The 20,582-nt window shown below is 52.4% G+C and overlaps 3 protein-coding genes across 19 annotated transcripts in view; 2 read left to right on the top strand and 1 right to left on the bottom strand.

The window, feature by feature from the left end:
- Positions 1 to 20,582, top strand: part of ECE2 (endothelin converting enzyme 2) — a 31,490-nt gene that overhangs the window by 6,885 nt on the left and 4,023 nt on the right. For 4 of the 10 annotated variants that reach the window (XM_059391396.1, XM_059391404.1, XM_059391402.1 and 1 more), the window contains exons 1-11: positions 10,973 to 11,161; positions 11,448 to 11,534; positions 11,882 to 12,017; positions 12,237 to 12,452; positions 12,892 to 13,016; positions 13,120 to 13,266; positions 13,426 to 13,491; positions 16,950 to 17,138; positions 17,829 to 17,971; positions 18,355 to 18,469; positions 19,946 to 20,056. In XM_059391396.1, the coding sequence (XP_059247379.1) occupies positions 11,123 to 11,161; positions 11,448 to 11,534; positions 11,882 to 12,017; positions 12,237 to 12,452; positions 12,892 to 13,016; positions 13,120 to 13,266; positions 13,426 to 13,491; positions 16,950 to 17,138; positions 17,829 to 17,971; positions 18,355 to 18,469; positions 19,946 to 20,056 (1,374 nt within the window). In that variant the 5' untranslated portion in view covers positions 10,973 to 11,122. Of the gene's footprint in view, positions 1 to 10,443; positions 10,673 to 10,972; positions 11,162 to 11,447; positions 11,535 to 11,881; positions 12,018 to 12,236; positions 12,453 to 12,891; positions 13,017 to 13,119; positions 13,267 to 13,425; positions 13,492 to 16,949; positions 17,139 to 17,828; positions 17,972 to 18,354; positions 18,470 to 19,945; positions 20,057 to 20,582 lie in introns of those variants that run through there. The other 6 variants (XM_059391398.1, XM_059391403.1, XM_059391397.1 and 3 more) reach the window with 5 other exon arrangements.
- Positions 247 to 2,506, bottom strand: CAMK2N2 (calcium/calmodulin dependent protein kinase II inhibitor 2). The gene is made up of 2 exons (XM_059391409.1): positions 2,151 to 2,506; positions 247 to 1,267 (listed from the first exon to the last, which is right to left on the bottom strand). The coding sequence occupies exons 1-2, from the start codon at positions 2,317 to 2,319 to the stop codon at positions 1,197 to 1,199; spliced, it is 240 nt and encodes a 79-aa protein (XP_059247392.1). The 5' UTR covers positions 2,320 to 2,506; the 3' UTR covers positions 247 to 1,196.
- Positions 2,414 to 9,909, top strand: LOC132011987 (homeobox protein Nkx-2.3-like). 8 transcript variants are annotated; one of them, XR_009402479.1, is made up of 5 exons: positions 2,559 to 2,640; positions 3,353 to 3,618; positions 5,752 to 5,876; positions 6,412 to 6,514; positions 8,887 to 9,909. XR_009402479.1 is itself a non-coding variant. In XM_059391408.1 (3 exons), exons 1-3 carry the CDS (start codon positions 2,414 to 2,416, stop codon positions 5,829 to 5,831), a joined length of 345 nt encoding a protein of 114 aa, XP_059247391.1. In that variant the 3' UTR covers positions 5,832 to 5,859. The 8 variants fall into 8 exon arrangements, 2 of the variants coding, with proteins under 2 accessions (XP_059247391.1, XP_059247390.1); XM_059391408.1 differs by lacking the exons at positions 6,412 to 6,514; positions 8,887 to 9,909 and having other exon boundaries at positions 2,414 to 2,640; positions 3,353 to 3,390; positions 5,752 to 5,859; XM_059391407.1 differs by lacking the exons at positions 5,752 to 5,876; positions 6,412 to 6,514; positions 8,887 to 9,909 and adding an exon at positions 5,398 to 5,582 and having other exon boundaries at positions 2,414 to 2,640; positions 3,353 to 3,390.

The raw sequence follows: 20,582 nt of genomic DNA, 5'->3' as shown, positions 1-20,582 counted from the left end.
TTTTATGCTTCTGATCCCAGTTTCAGCTCCAACTCTAGTCTCCTATCCTGTTTACATTGTTTATTTACCCCAGGAAGCTACATGGTAATGAACTTCTCAGGCCAGACTGGCCTGCTTGTTTCCTTGGCAACCCTTCCCTGCCAGCAACCCGCACCTGAGACTCCCAAGTACCTGCCCCCCTCCCCAAACGGGATTGGAGCCATCTTGGCCTGGGTCCTGAGCAGACCAAAACAGTGGTCACACACACACAGGGAGGTCTGTGTTTATTCACACACTCCTGGTACAGTGAGGATGGAGAACATTTACAAAGGACACCCCTGGGTTGAAAACATCTCCAGGGCCACAGGTGTCATCCAAAGGTGCACAGCAGTCCTCACTTTGGTTCCCAGGGGAAGGATGCAGGGGTCCAAGGTAAAATTAGACCTGGGCCCTTGGAAGGTGATACCTTGAGAGGAGGGGTCTGCCAGAGAGTGAGCAGACTGGCCATGTGGTTGGTTACCATGTTGGGGGCTTGTTCCATCTCAGACTCAACACCCATCCTATCTGCCAGGCGCAGAAGAGCGTGGCGGAGACTGGGGGCGGGGTGGGGGGGGGCACGAACCATGAGGGGAGCCAGTAAACAAAGAGTCGGATATAAAAATACAAATGTGCTGAGGAAGTCCCTTAGAAAGAGGCTGAGGCTGGGGTCACGCCAGACAGGGTGGGAGTCAGGGAGCGGCCTGGAGGGCTGGGCTCAGGTAGGTGGGAAGCTCATGCAAATACGCAGCCAAACATCCCTGGCTGCGCGCGCGGTTCGACTCCGGCCGGCAGCCGGCTCTGCGGACCAGACCAGCCGGAGAGGGGCGGGGCAGGGGAGCCGTGCGGGAGGGGGCGGGTCGGGGGCTGAGGGCCGCGGGTCTCTGTGTCCGTTCCGGTGTGCGGGGTGGGGCTGCGGCCCGAGGTTCTAAAGTGCATGAGCGCGGCGGCGGGCTCCGGGCCGGTCCGCCCCGCCGCCGCCGCCGCCGCGGTGCTGAAGCGGACAGCTCCGGAGTGCCAGGCGGCGGCGGCAGCGACTCCAACCCGAAGGCGGCGCGGCCCTGCAGCCCCCGCCGGCGGGCGCCTGGGCCGGGGCGGGGGGCGCCGGCAGCCGCATAGCCGGCCCGCGCTCCTGGCCGCTGCGGGGCTGGGCCCGGAGCCCGCCGCCCGAGCCGGCGCGTCTACACTCCGGACGGCGGCTTCTCCCCCATCCCCTTCAGCACGTCGTCTATCCGGTCATCCTCGATCACCACTGCGCAGGGAGAAAGCGCGTCAGCCGCGCGGCCTCAGGGGGCGGCGGCGGCGGCGAGAATGGGCCCCGCGTCCTCGCGCCCCGAACAGCTATTTCCCGTGGCCCAGTGACGCCCCTCGTATGCCGGTGCCACAGTGCCTTCCCCATCCGAATTCTCTTGCCGACTGGACCCTCCGCGGAGCCCAGTTCCCACAGGCCCTCCTCCCCTCCCAATGGAGGAACGCCCCCTGTTCCAACCGGCAGTTCAATCTCCCAGTCCAAACCCTCCCGCCGCCAGAGCTCTCCTCCATCCGAGCTGATCACCCTTTTGCTCGTGGGAGTCCCCTCTTCGACAGACCCCCTTCTCAAACAGAATCTTCACCTAGTCCAACCCTCTTCCGAACCCTCTCGCCTCTTGAACCCCTCTTCCGATGCTGGCACCAACAGAGCCCCCTCCCCATGCAAACAACGAGGACAACTGAATCCCCGGACCTCCCCCGCCCCCCGTCCTCTCTCCAGTCGGACGTCCCTTCCCACCCGAAGGTTCTTCCGAAGCATCCACCGACTTAGCCTTTGGTCCTGAAGAAGCAGCGGGTCGCCCCACGTTCCCACTTCAGGAAGCCCCAAATGCCCCGGCCGGCCCCTCCCCCTTGCCCGGGTGTCAGGGCTCTACTTCCAGAGGTGGCGAGCATCGAATCCGGGGCACTGCGTTCCCGGGAGAGGGGAAGAGAGGGACACAGGACTGCAGCGGGGACACCCCCCCCCCCCGAAACCCCGGCCGGCGAGCGGCTGGCTGCGCTGGTCTGCGGCAAGAGCTGCGGGCGCTTGGCGGGGAACCGCAGCCGGGGGGCGCCCGGCGAAGGGTTTCTGGGTCAAGCGGCGACTCCGGGCCCCGGCCGCATACCTCTCTTGGCTCGGCCGATCTGGCCCAGCTTGGGGGGTCGCTTGGCTTGGTTGCCCGCGAAGAAGGAGTTGGTGTCCTGCAGGCGGCAGCTGAAGGAGAGGTCGGAGCCCTCGGGGTCGGCGGCGAAGCGGCCCATCTTGTCCTCACTGTAGGGCAGGATCTCGGACATGGCGGGCGCGGGGTGGGCGCGGGACTGCGGCGGGGCGCGGGCGGCGGGCTAGCTGCCGGACCGGCCCTAGCTCAGCAGGGGAGCCGGCGGAAGGATGAAGTCATGCAGCATCCGGGGCTGCGGAGCCAAGCGGGGCCTCCTCCCCCGCGCCTCCGCCTCCCGGGCCGCTGGGCAGGCGGCGGCGGCGGCGGCGGCGGCGGAGGTGGTGACGGGGACCGGGCGGGGGCGGTGCGCGGGGGGCGGGGGTGGCGGCGGCGGCAAGAGCGGAATGACGATGAGCACCCGACTGCCGCAGAGCGCGGCAGGCGGGGCGCGGTGGAGGTGGGGCGGGCACCGGCCGAGGGAGAGAGGCGGGGCGGGCGGGGAGGCGGACCGGAGAGCGCCCAGCACTCAACCGAGGGCTGCGAGTGTTAGTGGGAGGGTCCTGCACGAGGTGGGAGTGGCGGCTGGACGATTTGTACCCGCCAACAAGTGCAGAATCTAGCCGGGAGAGGCGGGACTGGGTAGTGGGGGGCGGGAGGGAGACCGGCACCCAAGGGGCGGGAGGAGGGTCTGGCAAGGAGGCTCCTAGAGGCGAGGAAAGGGGACTGGGAATTGGGAGGCGGGGCCAGAAGCGAGGAGTCTGGACACATTCGAAAGGGGGGACTCCGGAAACACGCTGGGTGGGGGGAGGTCCCACACCGGTTAGGTGAGCTGGACTGTGCGAAACCCGCGGACGCGGGAATAGCTCGCGCGGGTGGGTGGTGTCACCGCGGTTGGCGCGTTTGTGTCGGATTGGTCTTTGGGTCCTAAACTGTTTCTCTAGAGCTTTTCTTTGACTCCCCGTCTGTGTCTGCGTCTGCCTATCTATGTATCAGTCTATCTCTCTGTGTCTGTATCTGTTTCTGCGCCCCGGATCTCTTTGTGTCAAAGTCTCTGTCTACTTCTGTTTCTTAGAAGTGTCTCTGCCTTTCTGTATGTCTCCGTGCTTGGCTCCCGTACCTACGTGCCACCTTTACCATCTCCTGAGTCTGTGTATTTCGGTCTCTCCTAGGAAGAATCTCGGTAACTGGGCCGACGCTCGCGCACCAGGTTAGACCCCCACCCCTGCTGCTGGCTTCGAAACTCTAGCTCAAAGCGCCTCGCGTGCCCCGCAGTTCTCCTGGCCCTGGAGGTTCGGGTTGCGCGCGCTCTGTAGAAGGCATGAATGGCGGCGTCGCGGGGGGCGCCCTGGCTGCCGGTGACGCGGGGAAGCCCGGAGCGCCTGAGGACGCGGCGCGCGCCCGTGGGTATCCGGAGGCAGAAGAAGAGGGACAGAGGGTACGCCAGCCAGCGTTGCGGGGGATCACGTGACAGTTCCCGCTGTACAGAAGGGAAAGCATTCTCTCCTCTGCCGTACCCCCAGCCGGCCGTCAGCAACAGCGTCACTTGCTTGCTAGCACGCAGGGGCTCTGGCGCAATCACTGGCCTTGGAAGGTGGGGGGAGGTCCCACACTTGGCGTAGCTGACGACAGCGATAATTAGGGTAATAAGTCTCCCGTACATCCAGTACATACCCGAGGCTGAGGGGTTCTCCACTGTCGCTGAAGCGCTTTACCTCCTTTCCTTCAAATCACACAGTTAGTAAAGCTGCCTGGTGTTGGGTTTCCTTCTTCCAAATCTTCATCAAATGTTAGTCCCAGGGATACAGAGGCTAATGCCATGGTGGCTGCCCTCAGGAATCAGGATTGGCAACGGGAGTAGTGCCAGAGAATACACATCTGTGCAGGATTAACTCAAGGCCCTAAACCTAGAGGCCTAGGCCTATCAGGTCCTCCTCCGCTGCATCCTGCTCTCCGGGATAAGGGCCAAAGCTGGAGGCCCAGCTGGAATGAAAGGAGCCCTGAGATCGGGAAGGACAAGAGATGCTGGAGCTCAGGGTCATTAGGAGAGAGTCCAGAAAATTCTACCCCCACTGGAGGTTGTCTAGAAATGGGTTCTAATCCTGGCTCTGCCACTTTCTGTGGGACCTTGAACTGAAGGTCCCATAATTATAGTTTTTAAAACTACATTCATTTTGGGGTAACTGGCTGGCTCAGTCAGTGGAGTGTGCCACTCATGATCTCGGTGTTATAGGTTCAAGCCATACTTTGAGTGTAGAGATTACTTAAAAATAAAATCTTTAAAAAATTCATTCCATTATACTTGTAATATTTTAGGAAAATACAGAAAATTACATGAAACCTTTCATAGATATTCCTCCAAGTTTTCCTCATCTGTTTGCATAATATGCATACCTCTCTGAGTCTCTGTGTTCTGGTCTGAAGCACTGGAGATGACAGAACCTACATTAAGGACAGTTTTGTAGATGAAATTATCATCCTGACATGAAGTGGATTGTCTCAGGAGGTAATGAACTGTGCCTCACCAGGAAGTGCTAAAGGGACCATGAGAGTTCTTGCCAAGGATGAGATGAGAGCACTGGGGAATTGAAATTATTCTCTTGTCTACTCCCAGCATGAAAAGTTTGGAAAAATAACTGTTGAACTTGGAATTCATTTGGTTAGCTCCTTCTTAAATAATCTTATTCCTGTCCCTGATGTGTGTGATAGATCATGATTAAAGCAAAAGACCTAGGTACAAATTTGTGAAGATACAGAATGACATAAGTTATAGCTATGTTGTAAAAATGCAGGGTGTGTTTGTGTGTGTGTTAAACTTTGATCCTCTACTTAATATTCTGAAGTTCTACATCCCTGTCCATGAGGTGAAAATTCATTTTCAAAACTGAAATCAAATTAAGTTTGTTTGAACTTTTGTGAAAGTACATTGAATTTCTCAACTGAAAGTCTCTCAAAACCTAGTGGACTTGATCTATATGTTCTAAACAGAATACTAAGCTTTTTGACACCTGAGTAATAGTGGCACTTTTATTCAGTTGGAAACTTTAAGCCTGTGTATCAGGTTGAATACCACCCCCCCCCCAATTTACATCCACCTGAAACCTCAGAATGTAAACTTATTTGGAAATAGGGTCTTCGCAGGTATAATTAGTTAAATTAAAATGAAGTCATACTGTATTGGAGTGGGTCCTAAATCCAGTCACTGATGTTTTTATAGGAGGACTGATGCACACATACACACAGGGAAGAAGGCTATATGAGGAAGGAGAGATAGGAGTTCCTACAAGCCAAGGAACACCAAGGATTGCTCGGAACCATGAGAAGCTGGAAGAGGCAAGGAAGGATTCTTCCTTAGAGCCTTCCCAGGGGGAATGGTCCTACCGATAATTTGATTTTGTACTTTTCACCTCTAGAACTGTGAGAAAATAAGTTTCTGTTGTTTTAAGACACTCCATTTGTGGTATTTTGTTACAGCAAACTTAGGAAATAAATGTAACCTGTTACAAATATGTTAGGGTCATCTTTTGACACCTGTGGTGACTATATTTCTCTTTCCTTAAACTCTTTCTAGGAGCTCTTTGCTCTCACCCTGTTGAAGGAAGTCCATACCAGGAGGTATTTCTGGGACTCATTCTATTTAGCAGAGGCTGATAAATCACAAAAAAGGAATAAGGCAGATCTGTGTGGATTGACAGGGTAAGATCTCCAAAGCCTGCCAAAGTATCACCAAATAATGACTGTGGAGTGGATTTCATATATAGAGAAAAAAATATATACACACACTTAGGCATACACACCTACACACTGTGTGTTTAGGTATGTAAATGCATATAAAAGAAAGATCTGGAAGGATACATACTAAACTGCTAATAATGGTTTTCTCTAAGGGTGGTCCTGGGATCCTGGCAGGTGAAATTTCATCTTTTTATTCTATATATTTATGGAATAGATTGCTTTTTTAAAAAAGATTTTATTTATTTATTTGACAGAGAGAGAGAGATCTCAAGTAGGCAGAGAGGCAGGTGTGGTGGGGCGGGAGTGGGAAGCAGTCTCCCCACTGAGCAGAGAGCCTGATGCGGGGCTCCATCTCAGGATCCTGAGATCACCCACTGAGCCACCCAGGTGCCCTGAACATATTGCTTTTGCAATGAAAAGTTTTTGATGATTTTTTAAAGTTTCAAAACCAAGGATATAGTCCATTTACCAAACATCGCACTCTGGTCCCACCCAGACAAACCACTTGACTCAGAAGAAATAGTACTCATTAAGAGCATGGAGTTTGGAATCAAATCAAGGATCTGCCTTCTGCCTGATGTGTGACGTCGGGTGTGTTGGTAAGTTCCCCTATCTCTTAGGTTCCTCATCTGTAAAACAGGGACAATGATACTGCTATACTATATCTTATTGGGTCAGTGTGAGGATTAAGTAAATTAACATATGTAAAGTGCTTAGGTAAGTGCAAGACAATAGAATTGTCAGCTGTGTAGGAGAGCCTAAGGAGAGCCCAAGGAAGAAATGAAGAGTAGTCTCATCATTAGATATGCTAACATTTTCTTGCTGTCCTTCCAATCTCTTTTTAAAAATCTGTGCTTTTATACTTTTTTTGCTTAACAAAAGTGAGATTTTGTAACCCTTTTACTCCCCCATTTAATTCTTTAAAAAAAAAAAAGATTATTTATTTATTTATTTGACAGAGAGAAAGAGAGAGAGAGAGAGAGATCACAAGTAGGCAGAGAGGCAGGCAGGGAGGTGGGAGGAAGCAGGCTTCCCGCCAAGCAGAAAGCCTGATGCGGGGCTTGATCCCAGGACCATGGGATCACGACCAGAGGCAAAGGCAGAGGCTTCAACCCACTGAGCCACCCAGCCCACCCCCCCATTTAATTCTAGATGGAGAACATTTCCCCAGAGTATTAATCCTTCCTTTCATTCTTTGTAAGTGTTACATTGTTATGCCATTGTATGCATGTTTGATTTATTCAACAAGACCTCTATTCTTTTATTTTTTCAGTCCTCTACTCTGTTTGTTTGTTTGTTTGTTCAAAGACTTATTTATTTATTTGAGAGAGAGAGCTGGCAGAGGAGCAAAGGGAGAGAATCCTCAAGCAAACTCCCCGCTTTAGTGCGGAGCCTGAAGTGGGGGCCTGAAGTGGAACTCCATCCCAGAACACTGAGATCATGACCTGAGCTGAAATCAAGAGTCAGTCTCTAAATCGATTGAGGCACCTAGGCACCCCTGTTTGTTTTTGTTGTTATTACAGACCGTGCTGTGATGAATAAATGTTGTAGGGGAAAAAATGGTACCAGTATTTTGTAGTTCCTCCAATCAAGGAGTAAATTCTATTTCTTCCTCCCTGAATCTGGGCTTGACCATATGACTTATTTTGCCCAATAGGGACATTAGCATATGTGGGGCAGGCCGAGGCTTGAAAACTGTTTGTGTACTGGGGTTGGCCTGCTTTTTTGTTTCTGGGCATCCTGAGACCATGATATGAAGGAACCCGGGCTAGGCTACTGAAGAAGGAGACACCACATAGAGCCAGGGCCCCCTCATCCTGATTGAAGCCCAAACATGGCAGTGAGGCCATTCAGCTACACCATCCAATTCTTGCTGAGCTGACATGGAACTGAAGAACCATCCAATCAACCTGCAGTACATAAGAAATGATACATGTTTGCTATTTTAAGCCACAAAGTTTGGGGAGTTTTGTTCTGCAGCAAAAGCTAACTAATACAAACATCCTATAGATATTGCTTAGTTCCTGGAATCATTTCCCAGAATCAGACTTTCTGATTCAGAGTATATACACTTACAACCTTTAAAAAAAGATTTTATTTATTTATTTGAGGGAGAGAGGGATAGATTAAGAGAACAAATTGGGGGAGGGGCAGAGGGAGAAGCAGACTCCTTGCAGAACAGGAAGCCTGACGTGGGACTTGATACTGGACTCTGGGATCATGACCTGAGCCAAAGGCAAATACTTAACTAACTGAGCCACTCAGGCGCCCACACTTATACCTTTTGATTCATATTGCCAAAAAAGTTATATCAATTTTTAAGCCACCAGCAGTGTAGAGAGTGCTCATATTTCCCATCTTTGTCAACACTGGACATTAATGTGTTTTGTTATCTTCATGTCTACTTTGTCCTTGTAAGTTCAGCATATAAACCATTGTCCATGTTCTCTCAATTCACAATCAGTTTAGGCGGGGGGGGGGGGCAAAAGAAAGATCATTTTAGGAAGAGGAAAAGAAGAGCAGAAAAGATAGAAAAAAAATAGAATGAGAGAGAGGAAAAGAGACAAAGATGATAAACACAGAGGAAAAAAAATAAAATTATAGAATAGAGCAACCTCTAATCCTCTCATGCTAGGATATTTAACATGTAATCAGAAATAGTTATGAGTCTAATACATGATTTGAATCAGGAAAGAGACATGGAAAGGAAATGTGCATTTAGCTTAAGTCCGGTAAACTGAGAACACTGTAAAGCTAGGTACCAGGCTCTCTCCTAAGTGGCTGCATGTAATTGTCACAGCAACTCTCTGAGACACTGATGACTATTCCCATTTTACAGATGAAGAAAATTAAGGGTCTGAGCTTTCAAGTAACTTGATAAGTATCATACAGCTGGTCAAGAATTGAGCCCAGATTTGCGTCCAGGTCTGTCTAGCTTTGAAAACTGATGTGTTCCCCTTGACCCTTGCAGAGAAAATGTGATGGAAGACCAGCAACTAATGTTGGGAGGAAGTGTATCCTCCTTTTGAGTCCTGCTGCCAAAGTGCTCTCCAGAAAGCAGCCAGACTGCCTGGGTTGGAATCCCAGCTCTGCTACTTACTAGCCATGTGACTCTTAGCCTCTCCATGCCTCAGTTTCCTCATCCATAAAATGGCTTCATAATTGCCATGACGGTAGATGAACAGTCGCTGGCATGTGCTTAAGGGCTATGTGTCATTTCCATCATGGCAGGGAAGCCATGGGACTATTTCTAATGAGCCTGTTGCCAGGAAGTTCTTATGTAGTAGCTTTGGTTACACTACCCTGGCCATGCCATGGTGGGATTTCCGACCCGCCAAGACTGTCCCCACTGCCGTGGTCCCCTTCATCTAGCCTTGGGGGTGATAAAGGAAAGAGGTGAGAGCTGCGATGCCACACTGCCATCAGAGTGAACATGAACAACTCCAAAAACCTATCCCAAGTGGCGATCCCAAGGCCTTGCTGCTACAGACCCCAGTATGGCTGAATGTGAAAGCCTCTTGCTCAGAGAACACCTAATGAACCTACTACCTGGAGGAAATATAACAGCCTTATGATTGTCCTTTCTTTCCATAGGATTTTAACAATAACACAAAAATAGCAGCTTACACATTGAGTGAGTGCCCTCTGTGTGCCAGACACCGTGCTTTGACATGGGGACTACTTTTATTTCAATTTTTCAAGTGAAGACATTGAGTCGGAATCCAAAATCTTTCAGCCGACCTATAATACTCTACTGTCTCCTTTTGAGAACATGCAAGTTGGCGGTGTGTGTATGTGTGTGTGTCTGTGTGTCTCTGTGTGTGTAAGTGCCAAAGAAAGCAATCCAACATTCTCAGCCTGATCAATTCATCATCCATCCTTTCTCAGCCACAAGAACAGCCCATGTCAGAACCTCATGCAGCAAGCTGAGGATGGAGGTGAGTGTTGAGAAATGGATTATGGATTTGCCAACATCCTGAGCCTTCTCAGGTCAAATTCATGTACTCTGTTGGGGGAAGAGGGAGGGAGGAAAGGAGGAAGGAGGCACTTTAAAAAAAAAAAAAAACAAAAAACTGGCCAAAAACCCCCACAAAAAACCAAAAACCAAAAAACACACCCCACTAGGCACTCTTCAGTGCAGCAGACGGCAATAGCACCAGGACTGATTAAGGAGTTACAATATGGAAGGCAGATGGCACATGCATAGATACCACACTATTGCCTTTCAGTTAAATATTGCTCGGTTTTTTTTTTTTTCTTGTAAACCTCCCAAATAAAATGGTTTGCTTTCCTCAAGTTAGAAGTGTTAGCACGTCTTTTCTTTAAATATCTGAGCATAGCTGCTTTTTTCCCTGCCAATTTGTCACCATCTGTAACCCTCCCTTTGTGAGATGATCTGATGACAACGATTATCGTGGGGAGTGAAAGTGCAGTCTCAAAGCAACAGGGAAGAGTGGAGTCAGAGTGTGGGTGAGGTGAGGTGTGTGTGCTGTGTGTCTAGTCTGTGTGTTGGCTCTGGGGGCCTTGTAGAGGTATAGAGGGTGAGTGTGCAGCGTGTACTCTGTGCGTGTGGACCCTGTGTTGGGCTGAGTGCCTGCCTGCGTCCTTTGGGTCCGTGTGCTCTCTGGGTAGATGCCGTGTGGAGACCCCGTATGTGGGTCAACCCCCGACTCCTGCTCTGTGTGAGTGCCGGCTGAAGAGGGGCTGTGTGGACTGCCGGGGGCAGATGCTCCTTTGGAAAGCATCATTTCCTAAAGGTGTTCAAGGGTGATGGGGAGGCCTGCAATGTGGGGACTGGGGGCCAAGAAATATCACCAGCGTGCGGGCCTGGGGGCAAAGGCATGGAAATTATGGGTGGCTTGCAAGAGGGTGTTGCTGGGAGAGGTCAGGCTGATTCTGAAGAGGAGCGGGGTCCCGGCGTCGCTGGAGGGCGGCCTCGGGCACCGGAGTGTGACGCCCGGGCGCAGGGCGGGTGGCGGGCAGCGGCGGGCGCGCTCCTCCCCCCACGTTACCCCCCATCCCCGGGCGCGGCGCCGCGGCGGGAGGGGGCTCGGCAGGCGGGGGCGGCGGCGGCGGCTGCGGAGCGAGGGGCTGCGACAGCGGCCGTGATGGCGCGCGGTGGGGGGACCGGGCCGGGGGCCGAGGCCGCGGCCTGGGCGAGGGCCAGCTGCCGGGAGCCCTAAGGTGCCGCCGGCCCCTACTCCACCATGAATGTCGCGCTGCGCGAGCTAGGCGGCGGCGGCAACGTAAGTGCGGGCCTCAGGCTCCGGGGACAGCACTGGGGCGGGGTGTAGGGGGAGTTGAGGCCGAGGGTGCAGGAGGAGTCGGCAGGGGCTCGGGCTGGCGGAGAAGGGGCTGCGCGCCGGAGGGGGCACGGGTCTGAGGGGCCCCAGGCCGGAGAGTCCAGCAGGAGAGAGGGGATCCTCCCTGCGGACAGGAGTGGGCCAGGCCAGGCCAGGGACACGGGGGCAGGGCCGTGGGCAAAGGGCCCTCTCTGCCTGACCTCGGTTGGCGCCCCCGACTGTCTGGCAGATGATGGAGTACAAACGGACCACGCTGCGGGAGGAAGACGCACCTGAGACCCCCGTAGAGGGCGGGGCCTCCCCGGACGCTGTGGAGGTGGGCAAGGGGGTTCCCCCTTTCTCACCAGGCCCCAGCCCTGATGTGACGCCTGGCAGACCCAGAACTTTGGGCTGCCCTGGAGGGTCACCTGCCCCCGCTCAGCTTCATCTCTGGCCTCTGCGCTAGAACTATGGTGAGGCGATTGGATGCCATGACTTTGCACAAAGCGGGCTCCCGACTCAGCTCAGACTGCCTCATTGCCCCTGTGCCCAAAGTCAAGCCCTGTAACGTCTTTGCTCCATGGCTCTGGAAACTGCCTGTGTCTTCGCCCTTTGGGAGGCCTTCTGTGATCTTGGATCCCCACTGGCAGCTTGCTAGCTTCACTGTCACTCTGTGTTCCCCAGGTGGGATTCCGGAAGAGGACAAGAGACTTCTTGGGTTCCCACACCCAGTTGGAGTTGGTCTTAGCATCTGTCTCCCTACTGCTTGCTGCACTGCTGCTGGGCTGCTTAGTGGCCCTGGGGGTCCAGTACCACAGAGGTAGGTGGGCCCACACCTGTCACCAGCCCTCCTAGCTATGGGGGCTCTGGGGATTCAAGGGCCGCTAAGGTTTATTGTGGTCAGGCCAGTCTTCCCCCAGCTTTTCTCTCTCCTCTCAACCCTCTTGTTGTCATGACCCTTCCCAAAGCATTTGCCTTTCCTAGGCTCACTGACAGTTACCTACTCCTGCACCCCCACCCACCATGTCCCCTGCCACAGACCCATCCCACAGCACTTGCCTCACAGAGGCCTGCATTCGAGTGGCTGGAAAAATCCTGGAGTCCCTGGACCGTGGGGTAAGTCCGTGTGAGGACTTTTACCAGTTTTCCTGTGGAGGCTGGATTCAGAGAAATCCTCTGCCTGATGGGCGTTCTCGCTGGAACACCTTCAACAGCCTCTGGGACCAGAACCAGGCCATCCTGAAGCACCTGCTGGGTGAGTGGGGCTGTCGGGGAGGCACTGTGCCAAGTAAAGCTCATACCTGGAACAGGGCTTTGCATTTAGGTACTCAGTACATGTCTGGGACTGAACGAGTAAGTGGACAACTGCAAACTCTGCTGGGGTGGGGAATGCGGACAGCGGGGGGACCCTGAGAGGTGGGAATGTATTTGTGGGGACAGACCTCTGAGTAGGTCCTCTGAATTCTGTTTAGACCACAGTTGAGGTGGGGTGGCACCAGGGATTGCCTGGAGATCTCTGAGGGTTTCCATGGGCAGGGGAGAGGAAGTCACGCTTTGCTGTTTCAGACAGTTTTCCTGGCTCTACATTAGGAGGACTGCCCCGTCACAAGGCGAGGAGAGGGACCAAGCAAGGGCCCAGGACTCCTGTCAGCGGTTGGCATAGTTGCTGACTGGACCTGTGTTCTCCCCTGCAGAAAACAGCACGTTCAACTCCAGCAGCGAAGCTGAGCGGAAGACACAGCGTTTCTACCTCTCCTGCCTGCAGGTGGAGCGCATTGAAGACCTGGGAGCCCAGCCACTTCGAGACCTCATTGACAAGGTAGGACCCCTGAGGGAGGCCAGGATAGGGTTTGGGAGAGGATGTGGCCCCAGAAAGCTTTGGGGGCCCCTGTGCCATAGTTTCCACTGTGGTCTCTACTCAGATCGGTGGTTGGAACATTACTGGGCCCTGGGACCAGGACAACTTCATGGAAGTGCTGAAGGCAGTAGCAGGGACCTACAGGGCCACCCCTTTCTTCACGGTGTATGTCAGTGCTGACTCCAAGAGTTCCAACAGCAATGTTATCCAGGTACCAGTCTGGAGATGGGTTGGGAGGGACTCACAGACCATTTGCTGAGCCCAGACTCTCCTCCCTTGTGACACAGGCAGGCTGGGGTGGCTCCATCCCCTGGACAAAAGTCCAGGTGTGTGTTGGGGGGAGGCTCACTCTCTTGACTTGCTGTTGCAGGTGGACCAATCTGGGCTCTTTCTCCCCTCTCGAGATTACTACCTAAACAGGACTGCCAATGAGAAAGTAAGGAGCATCCTCAGAACACCCACCCTTCTGTTGAGCTGGGCTGATGCTTGTTTACTTTTCCCTTTGTCCAGGGTCATAGCGGGGAAGGTGAGCCTGTCCTGTCGCCTAGTCAGCCGGCTACCCTTCCATCCTTCTTTCCCCCGTCACTCTTCCTTCATTTCCTTCCTCCTTCCCTCCCAGCCTTCCTGCTTACCCTCCTCGCTTTCCCTCCCCCCTTTCTTTCGGTTCCCTCTCCCCTTCTTTCCTTCCTTCCCCTTCTTCTAGGCACCTACTGTGTGCCAGGTGTCACGGGGCAGCTCTGAGATGTCCCTGCAGAGCCACTGCCACACAAACCTTTCAGTGGAGATGGGCTCATGGACCCAGATAGCTGAGAACAGCCTCAAAGGGGGTCTCTAGGCCTCAGGAGAGACCCAGGTGGCCGGGGGTTTCCTGATGAGATTGCATCTGAACCAGGCTGTGTAGAGTAGCTAAGAGTGGCTGAGGGCATGCTGGGTAACGAGAAGAGTGTAAACAAAGTCTTGAAGAAGGATAAAGCTAAGGCATGTTTGGACCATGAGAAGGGGTCCACTGTGGCAAAATGTGGTGCTCAAAGCAGATGACAGGCTGAACACATGGGTAGGAACTAGTTGTGGAATCATGTACCATGAAACACTGAGTTTTATTTTATAGGCTTCCCAGAGCAGGAAGGGAGAACCCAGTAAGCAGTGCTTGGTGTGACAAGTAGAAGCAAGAGAGGGAGCCTGGAGGTGAGCTAAGTCAGAAGTACTTTAATCTCTGAGTCTCTAAGTGCCTAGATGTAGGAAGTGGCAGAGGGAATATTATAAGAGGAGGATGCAAAATACGTAACCAAGGGCAAATCCTGAATTGCAGGTGACTGGGTGTTCAAAGAGAGGAGTAGGAGGAAGAGATAAAGACAGATGAGGCTGTAAGCCTGAGTGATGGCAGAATGGAGGAGTCGTGGAAGAACTAGGGGTGCCTGGAGGAAGAACTGGCTCAGAGCACACTGGGGAAGAGGAGACAGTGTGACATCACAGGAAAAGGGCAAACTTTGGGGTCAGACCTTGATTTTTATCCTAGCCCTGTGGCGTGGTGCAAGGTGAAGCTGTTTCCTTATCTGTATAATGGGGATCGTAGCATTTACCTCCTATGGTGCCTGTTTGGGGAAAGGAGGGTTGCAAGCTCATGTAGGCACTCAGGGAGAGGGAATCCCTCATTTTAGACACGTGATTGTGAGCAACCTGGGTACCGTCTACCTGGTGAGGTCCTCAGATGGCTGTGGAAGCTGGGTGAAGTTCCAGAAAGAGGACGAGGCTGGAGGGATCTGAGGGCTTGTGGGGCATCTGCTTAAAAATGTAAACAAAGGCTTAGGAGAAATGAGAGGCTGGACAAGAGTACAGAAGGGAAAGAAGCATATTCCTGCATTTTCAAGGCAGTGGGAGAAAGAGATCTGGTGAGGTAGGCCACTGTGGAGTACTATACCAGGAGAGTCCTTTGTCCTCAGCCAAACCCTCCTCCGGGCTAGTGGTAAACAAGACAGGGCCTTCGCCCTCTCAGTGGGGGAGAAGCCATGAAGTGGCTCGGTGTATCCCATGTGCAGTTGCTGGGACTGTCACAGAGGGCCAGCCTGGCATTTCCAGACTGAGTGTCACAGGCAACCAGCCTTGTCCAGGGATAAGGGCAGGCTGCTGTGAAAGGAGAGGGTTTAGGCAAAGGGAAGAGCTTATGCAAAGGTTCCAAGGTGGGAGGTGATATAGCCCGCTGATGGACCAGAGAGGGGAATACAGGGTGTGTGTATGTTGCCGGGGTGGGGGTGGTCCTTCTGGACAGATATGTAGATTCATATTATGCATGGACACTGTGGATCAGATTTAGCATTTATCCCAAAAGAAATGGAAAAGGAGGGGCAGGAACAGGTGTGTGGTTCAGCATCACCTGGGTCAGGAGAGGAGAGAATTTGGAGACTCCTGGAGAGAACCACATGGTTCGGCCAACTGGCTATTGGTGGGAAAAAGCTTCAGTTCAGCCCTTCACTGTTGCTGGTTGTCTCAGGCAGGAAGTCTGTGACAGCATCTGAGGAAGCTGCAGCATAAAAGATTCACATAGGATAAAAACTGAGGAATAAAACGGGTTCAGGGAAGTCTCAGTGTAAGTCTTCAGCTAAGGGCAGGGAAAGAAGGGGACAAGTGAGGGTGGTGGCGGCAGGGCAGCGTCAGGATGATTGGCCGGGCTGGCCAACTCCTCAGGAGCTGGGATGACTGGGACTGGTCCTCAAATCTCTTTCTCTGACACCAGCAGCAAGGAGAAGAGAGGCGGGAGACAGACTTTGAAGTAGAGGGAATGGATGTTAAGGGACCTGGTCGTTTTCGATGAATAGAAGAGGAAATGGCCTTCAGTGAGTGAGGGAGACCAGATGGGGCTTAAAAAGCAGAATGAGTAGTGGCACTGAGAGGAGGGCCCCAAGGAGCGGGTGCTGAGAAGTGCTAAGGGTCTGTTGGCCGGGTGCTCATCTCTTCATTCAACAAATATTTACTGAGCACCTACTATGTGCCAAATGCTGTACTAGAGCTTGCGGCCACTGTGGAGGACAGAGAAAACAGCCCGCCTCACTGGAGCTTGAGTACCAGCAGGAACTAAAGCAGCATGAGTTTGCCCTGCGCCCACGGAGCCCTTTGGCTGTGGCTGGAACTACCAGGCCTGAGCCACATTAGGACACTGCCATCTGCTAGTTTGTCAAGGGGTTAAGTCATGCAACCTCTTCAAGCTCGTTTCCTCATCTGCAAAATTGGACTAATATCCACTCTATGGAGTTGCTGGGAGAGGGAAGAAAGATACATTGCCTGGAGGGCCCCAGCAGAGTCTGATACATGTGTATCCCTGTGGTCACTATGTATTTTTCTGCACCTTTCTCCCTGCTGTATTCTAGAAGGGAGCTGAGAAAGCAGCAAGGTTGAGGCCTGGCTGGATGGGAGATGGAAGACCCTCAAAGCTACTGTGGACCAAATTCCCAGTGGGGTCCACTCAGCTGTTAGGTGAAGGCATGTGGTCACTGAGGTGCTGAAAGGATAGAAGGGCTTTAGGAAACAAAAAGGCAGAGCGGTGTGGGAAGCAGGTCCACCCACCCGACAAATATTTGCAGGGCACGTGTTCCGTGCTGGGCCCCGTTCTAGGCCCTGGGGTGGCGGGGTGAATAAGCTGCTGTGACTTGCAACGGTGCTCTCCTGAACTTGCCTTGTCCTTGGGGAAATAGGTGATAAGTAAGTACACAAATAAATCAGCATGATCCTAGCAGATGGTGGTAAGCAGTATGACAGAAACAAAAGGGGATTGTCCAAGAAAGCTTCTGTGAGGAATGTCAGCAGAAGAGATGGTAAGGAGAGGTGGGGGCCAGAACAGACCCCATCAGCCTTGGGCAGGACCTGTTGCTGGGCTCCAAGGGTGACTCAGGGCCTTGACAGGTCCTCACTGCCTACCTGGACTACATGGAGGAACTGGGGATGCTGCTGGGTGGGCGCCCAGGCTCCACGCGGGAGCAGATGCGGCAGGTGCTGGAGCTGGAGGTCCAGCTGGCCAACATCACCGTGCCCCAGGACCAGAGGCGGGATGAGGAGAAGATCTACCACAAGATGAGCATCGCGGAACTGCAGGTGCAGCAGGCGGGGGAACACGGACCGCTGGGGGTGGGGCAGCCCCTAGAGCAGGCCTCCCAGCTCTCCTTCCTGTGGTCCTCCTGAGGCAGCCGGTCCTTTCCTCATTTGCTTGATTTTCTGAGCTTCCCAGCTACACTGTTACTATCCATTTTAGGTCACCTCTCACTAGGCCATCCCTTGGTCCCCTTTCATGTTGTCTGGGGATGCATAGAGGGATTATGTTAAAAATCTGTAACGATTTGTACAAGATGTCCACAAAACAATCAAAAGAAATTTAGAAGTATCTCCTGGAGGGCCCTTACTGGGCCAGGAACCAACTCTTTAGTTGGATGATGGAGAGGTTAGATAAGGGGGTGGAGGGGTTCTGAAGGTCCCCCATGTAGGGACCCTGGATGGTGTCAGGGAAGTTGGGTTTTATCAACTGTTGTGAAAATACTTGAATATCTGTGCCCCAACTGAACATTATATAGGCTGGTTTTTCTCGTATAGTAAATGACTGGGCTCCCAGATCAAGGAGCATTCAGGCCTGGAAAAAGGTTTATTGCGGGAAGGGGCTACCAAGCAGCTACTAGATGTTGCCATGGTAATGGGAAAGGTTCCCAGCCTCCAGCATATCAATGGGGGAGGGGTCTGCTGGCAGCCAGGCAGGCAAGGAGGCTTGAGATTTTTTTTTTTTTTTGGCTGTAGGGCCTGGCACCCTCCGTGAACTGGCTGGAGTTTCTGTCCTTCCTGCTGTCACCACTGGAGCTGGGTGACTATGAGCCCGTGGTGGTGTATGGAACGGATTATTTGCAGCAGGTGTCAGAGCTCATCAACCACACAGAACCAAGGTTGGGAAGAGCCCAAAGTGTGGGAGGTGGGGCTCAGAGCTCCACACAGGTCCAGGCAGGGGCTGGGCATGGGGACTGGCACAGCCAGACACAGAGCAACCTTTGACAAGGTCCTGGACCTTCCAAACAACAAAAGAGAATGTCTGCAGGCCGTTCCCCTAGGCTGGGGCTTCAGGGGGTCCATTTACACTCTTTATTCCCACACCTGGCTCCAAGCTAACCTCTGCAGGCAGGTGTGTGGTCCCAGGGTGAGACAGAGGGATTCTGGGACAGCTCCTCCATATGCCTCTCAGGACTTCAGTTGCCTGCACATTCGTGGAGCAGATTTGGGGTGGATATGGTACCACAGCTGCCCTTTCCTTACCTTCTGGTCTGGATGCCAGCATCCTGAACAATTACCTGATTTGGAACCTGGTACAGAAGACAACCTCAAGCCTGGACCATCGCTTTGAGTCTGCACAGGAGAAACTGCTGGAGACCCTCTATGGCACCAAGAAGGTGGGATTTCTGACTCTGTCCCCACCTTCCAATCCAGCCTAGGGTGCCTGTGTTTCAGGCACCACTGCCTCATGGTAGAGTGTGGAACACAGGTGTAGGAACCAAGATGACTTGGGTTGCCATCCCAACTCCTCTGTGTTTTGGCCCACGGGACCTCGGTCGGGCAGGTTACCCGGTCTCTGTTTCCTGGTGTGTGAAATAGGAATGGCGGCAGGGTTGTCTGAGGACTGAGCCGGTGTAAGTGAAGCTCCTGTGCTTTGTACGCAGAGGCACTCAGCTTTGATGATGACGGTTAAGGAGAAGAATAAACATGCTTCTCAGTTTCGAGGTGCCCCGTGAAGTGGGGGACACGGACATGTAAACAAACCTTGTATTTTCGGGTGATAAAGGCTCGCATTGTGTGGAAGACCTTTGTGCTATAGAACAGAGGAAGGGATAGCACATTCTATCGGGGGGAGGGGGAGGCATCAGGAGAGTTCTTTATGAAGAGGCAACATTCGAAGAATTAGTTCAGCAAGAGAGCAAGGGAGAAGGGCATTCTAGGTAAAAAGAACAGCATGTGCAAATTCCCAGAGGCCAGAAAGTCATGGACTTGCTTATGCTCTGTTATGGGAATAGGCTGACTGAGAGGCTGAGGGTGGTGAGGTGAGCCTGGGGCAGTGCACGAAGGGACCCGAGTGCTCTGTTAAAAAGTCAGGCATTGAACTGAAACTAAAAATTAAGAGAGAGAGAGAGAACTTAATTGGTTGAGGCTTGGGGACAGTTTCGTTGTGTTCCATCTCTTATCTTTGAAGATAATGAAAATAAAGTGACATATATTGCAAGTAAAAAAAAAAAAGTCAGGCATTCTATCAGCAATGTGGAACCATGGGATGATTTTAAGCAGAATCACCCAGTTAGATCTAGGTATTGGATGATGTTTCTTGCAGCTAAATGGAAGATGCAGGGACAGGGACAGGGCAGGGGATCGAGACTGGAGCCAGAGTATCTAGTTAGGAGGTGACTGCAATCTTTGGGCAGGGAAGTGGCAAAGTGATGGACTGGGAAGAGTGCCAAGAAGTTGGGGTAGTAGACACTGGTGATAGATTGTATGTGGGGATAGGGAGATGGAGAAAGCTGGTGACCTGTGTGTTTCTGGCATGGGGGACTGACTGGATATAAGCCTGGGATATGGAGCTGAGCAAAGAAACTTCCGGCCCCTAGTGGGGCTCTTAGAAACTAAAGAGGGGGAGAGTACTAAGCACAGAGTGGGCAGCACACATGCTCTTCCTGTGGTTTTGCTGCTGGAGTTGGCACACTTTTCAGTTCGGCCCTTTGTTTCCCCTGGAGTCTGAGGGAGAGAGGGCAGCAACCCCCCAAGCCCAGGTTACCATTGCTCAGGGGTGAGAGGTCTGGCCCCAGAGACAGAGAAGAGAAGGGCCCTCAGACTGGAGAGCAGAGCCACCTCTGGGAGGCCTGGCTCTTTGTCCCTTACAGTCCTGCACGCCAAGGTGGCAGACCTGCATCTCCAACACGGACGACGCACTTGGCTTCGCTTTGGGCTCTCTCTTTGTGAAGGCCACGTTTGACCGGCAAAGCAAGGAAATCGTGAGTCTTCGAGGTTCTTCCAACACTAGTCCTTGTTTTAGTTCATTCATGTGTGTACATGAGGGGGTGGAGTACTGAGCGGAAATTCATCAATAAATGAATAGTAACTGTTTTGGGTGGGAAGATCAGGAGGGGTTCTTTTTGTCCTTTAAAGTTCTCTGTATTTCCCAAATGTTCTACAATGAGTTTATGTTGCCTATAGGGCTAGGAAAATAATATTTATTTATTAGGAGATGATAATGAGTGTGCTTCAAGTATTATCTGCAAGAATGGTTCTTGCAGTGTGGTTTATAATAGGCAGAAATGAAAACAGCTGGAACGTCTAATCATAGAGACTGGAAGAAAGGTTGTGGTTAGGGTGGATTATGAGGCCACCTAAAACTCATGATATAATGTCAAGTCAAAAAACAAATTAGTTGACAAGATATGTGTATGTTGCACAACACAATTCCTTGTTATATATGTATATCCAGGCAGGGAAAGACTCTCAGAGGAGATAATCAAGATCTTAAAAGGAGTCATCTCT

This window comes from Mustela nigripes, chromosome 2 (assembly GCF_022355385.1).
Source record: "Mustela nigripes isolate SB6536 chromosome 2, MUSNIG.SB6536, whole genome shotgun sequence".
In the NCBI taxonomy this organism is placed as follows: domain Eukaryota; kingdom Metazoa; phylum Chordata; class Mammalia; order Carnivora; family Mustelidae; genus Mustela; species Mustela nigripes.
This window is presented reverse-complemented; position numbering and strand designations above follow the sequence as displayed.

Excerpts from the sequence above, each read along its gene's own strand:
- LOC132011987 (XM_059391407.1), top strand. The coding sequence starts at position 2,414 with ATGAAGTCATGCAGCATCCGGGGCTGCGGAGCCAAGCGGGGCCTCCTC. Across the intron at positions 2,641-3,352 it reads GCAGGCGGGGCGCGGTGGAG|GAAGAATCTCGGTAACTGGG; the intron begins GTGGGGCGGGCA and ends GGTCTCTCCTAG. Across the intron at positions 3,391-5,397 it reads GGCCGACGCTCGCGCACCAG|GAGGACTGATGCACACATAC; the intron begins GTTAGACCCCCA and ends ATGTTTTTATAG.
- CAMK2N2 (XM_059391409.1), bottom strand. The coding sequence starts at position 2,319 with ATGTCCGAGATCCTGCCCTACAGTGAGGACAAGATGGGCCGCTTCGCC. Across the intron at positions 1,268-2,150 it reads GATCGGCCGAGCCAAGAGAG|TGGTGATCGAGGATGACCGG; the intron begins GTATGCGGCCGG and ends CTCCCTGCGCAG.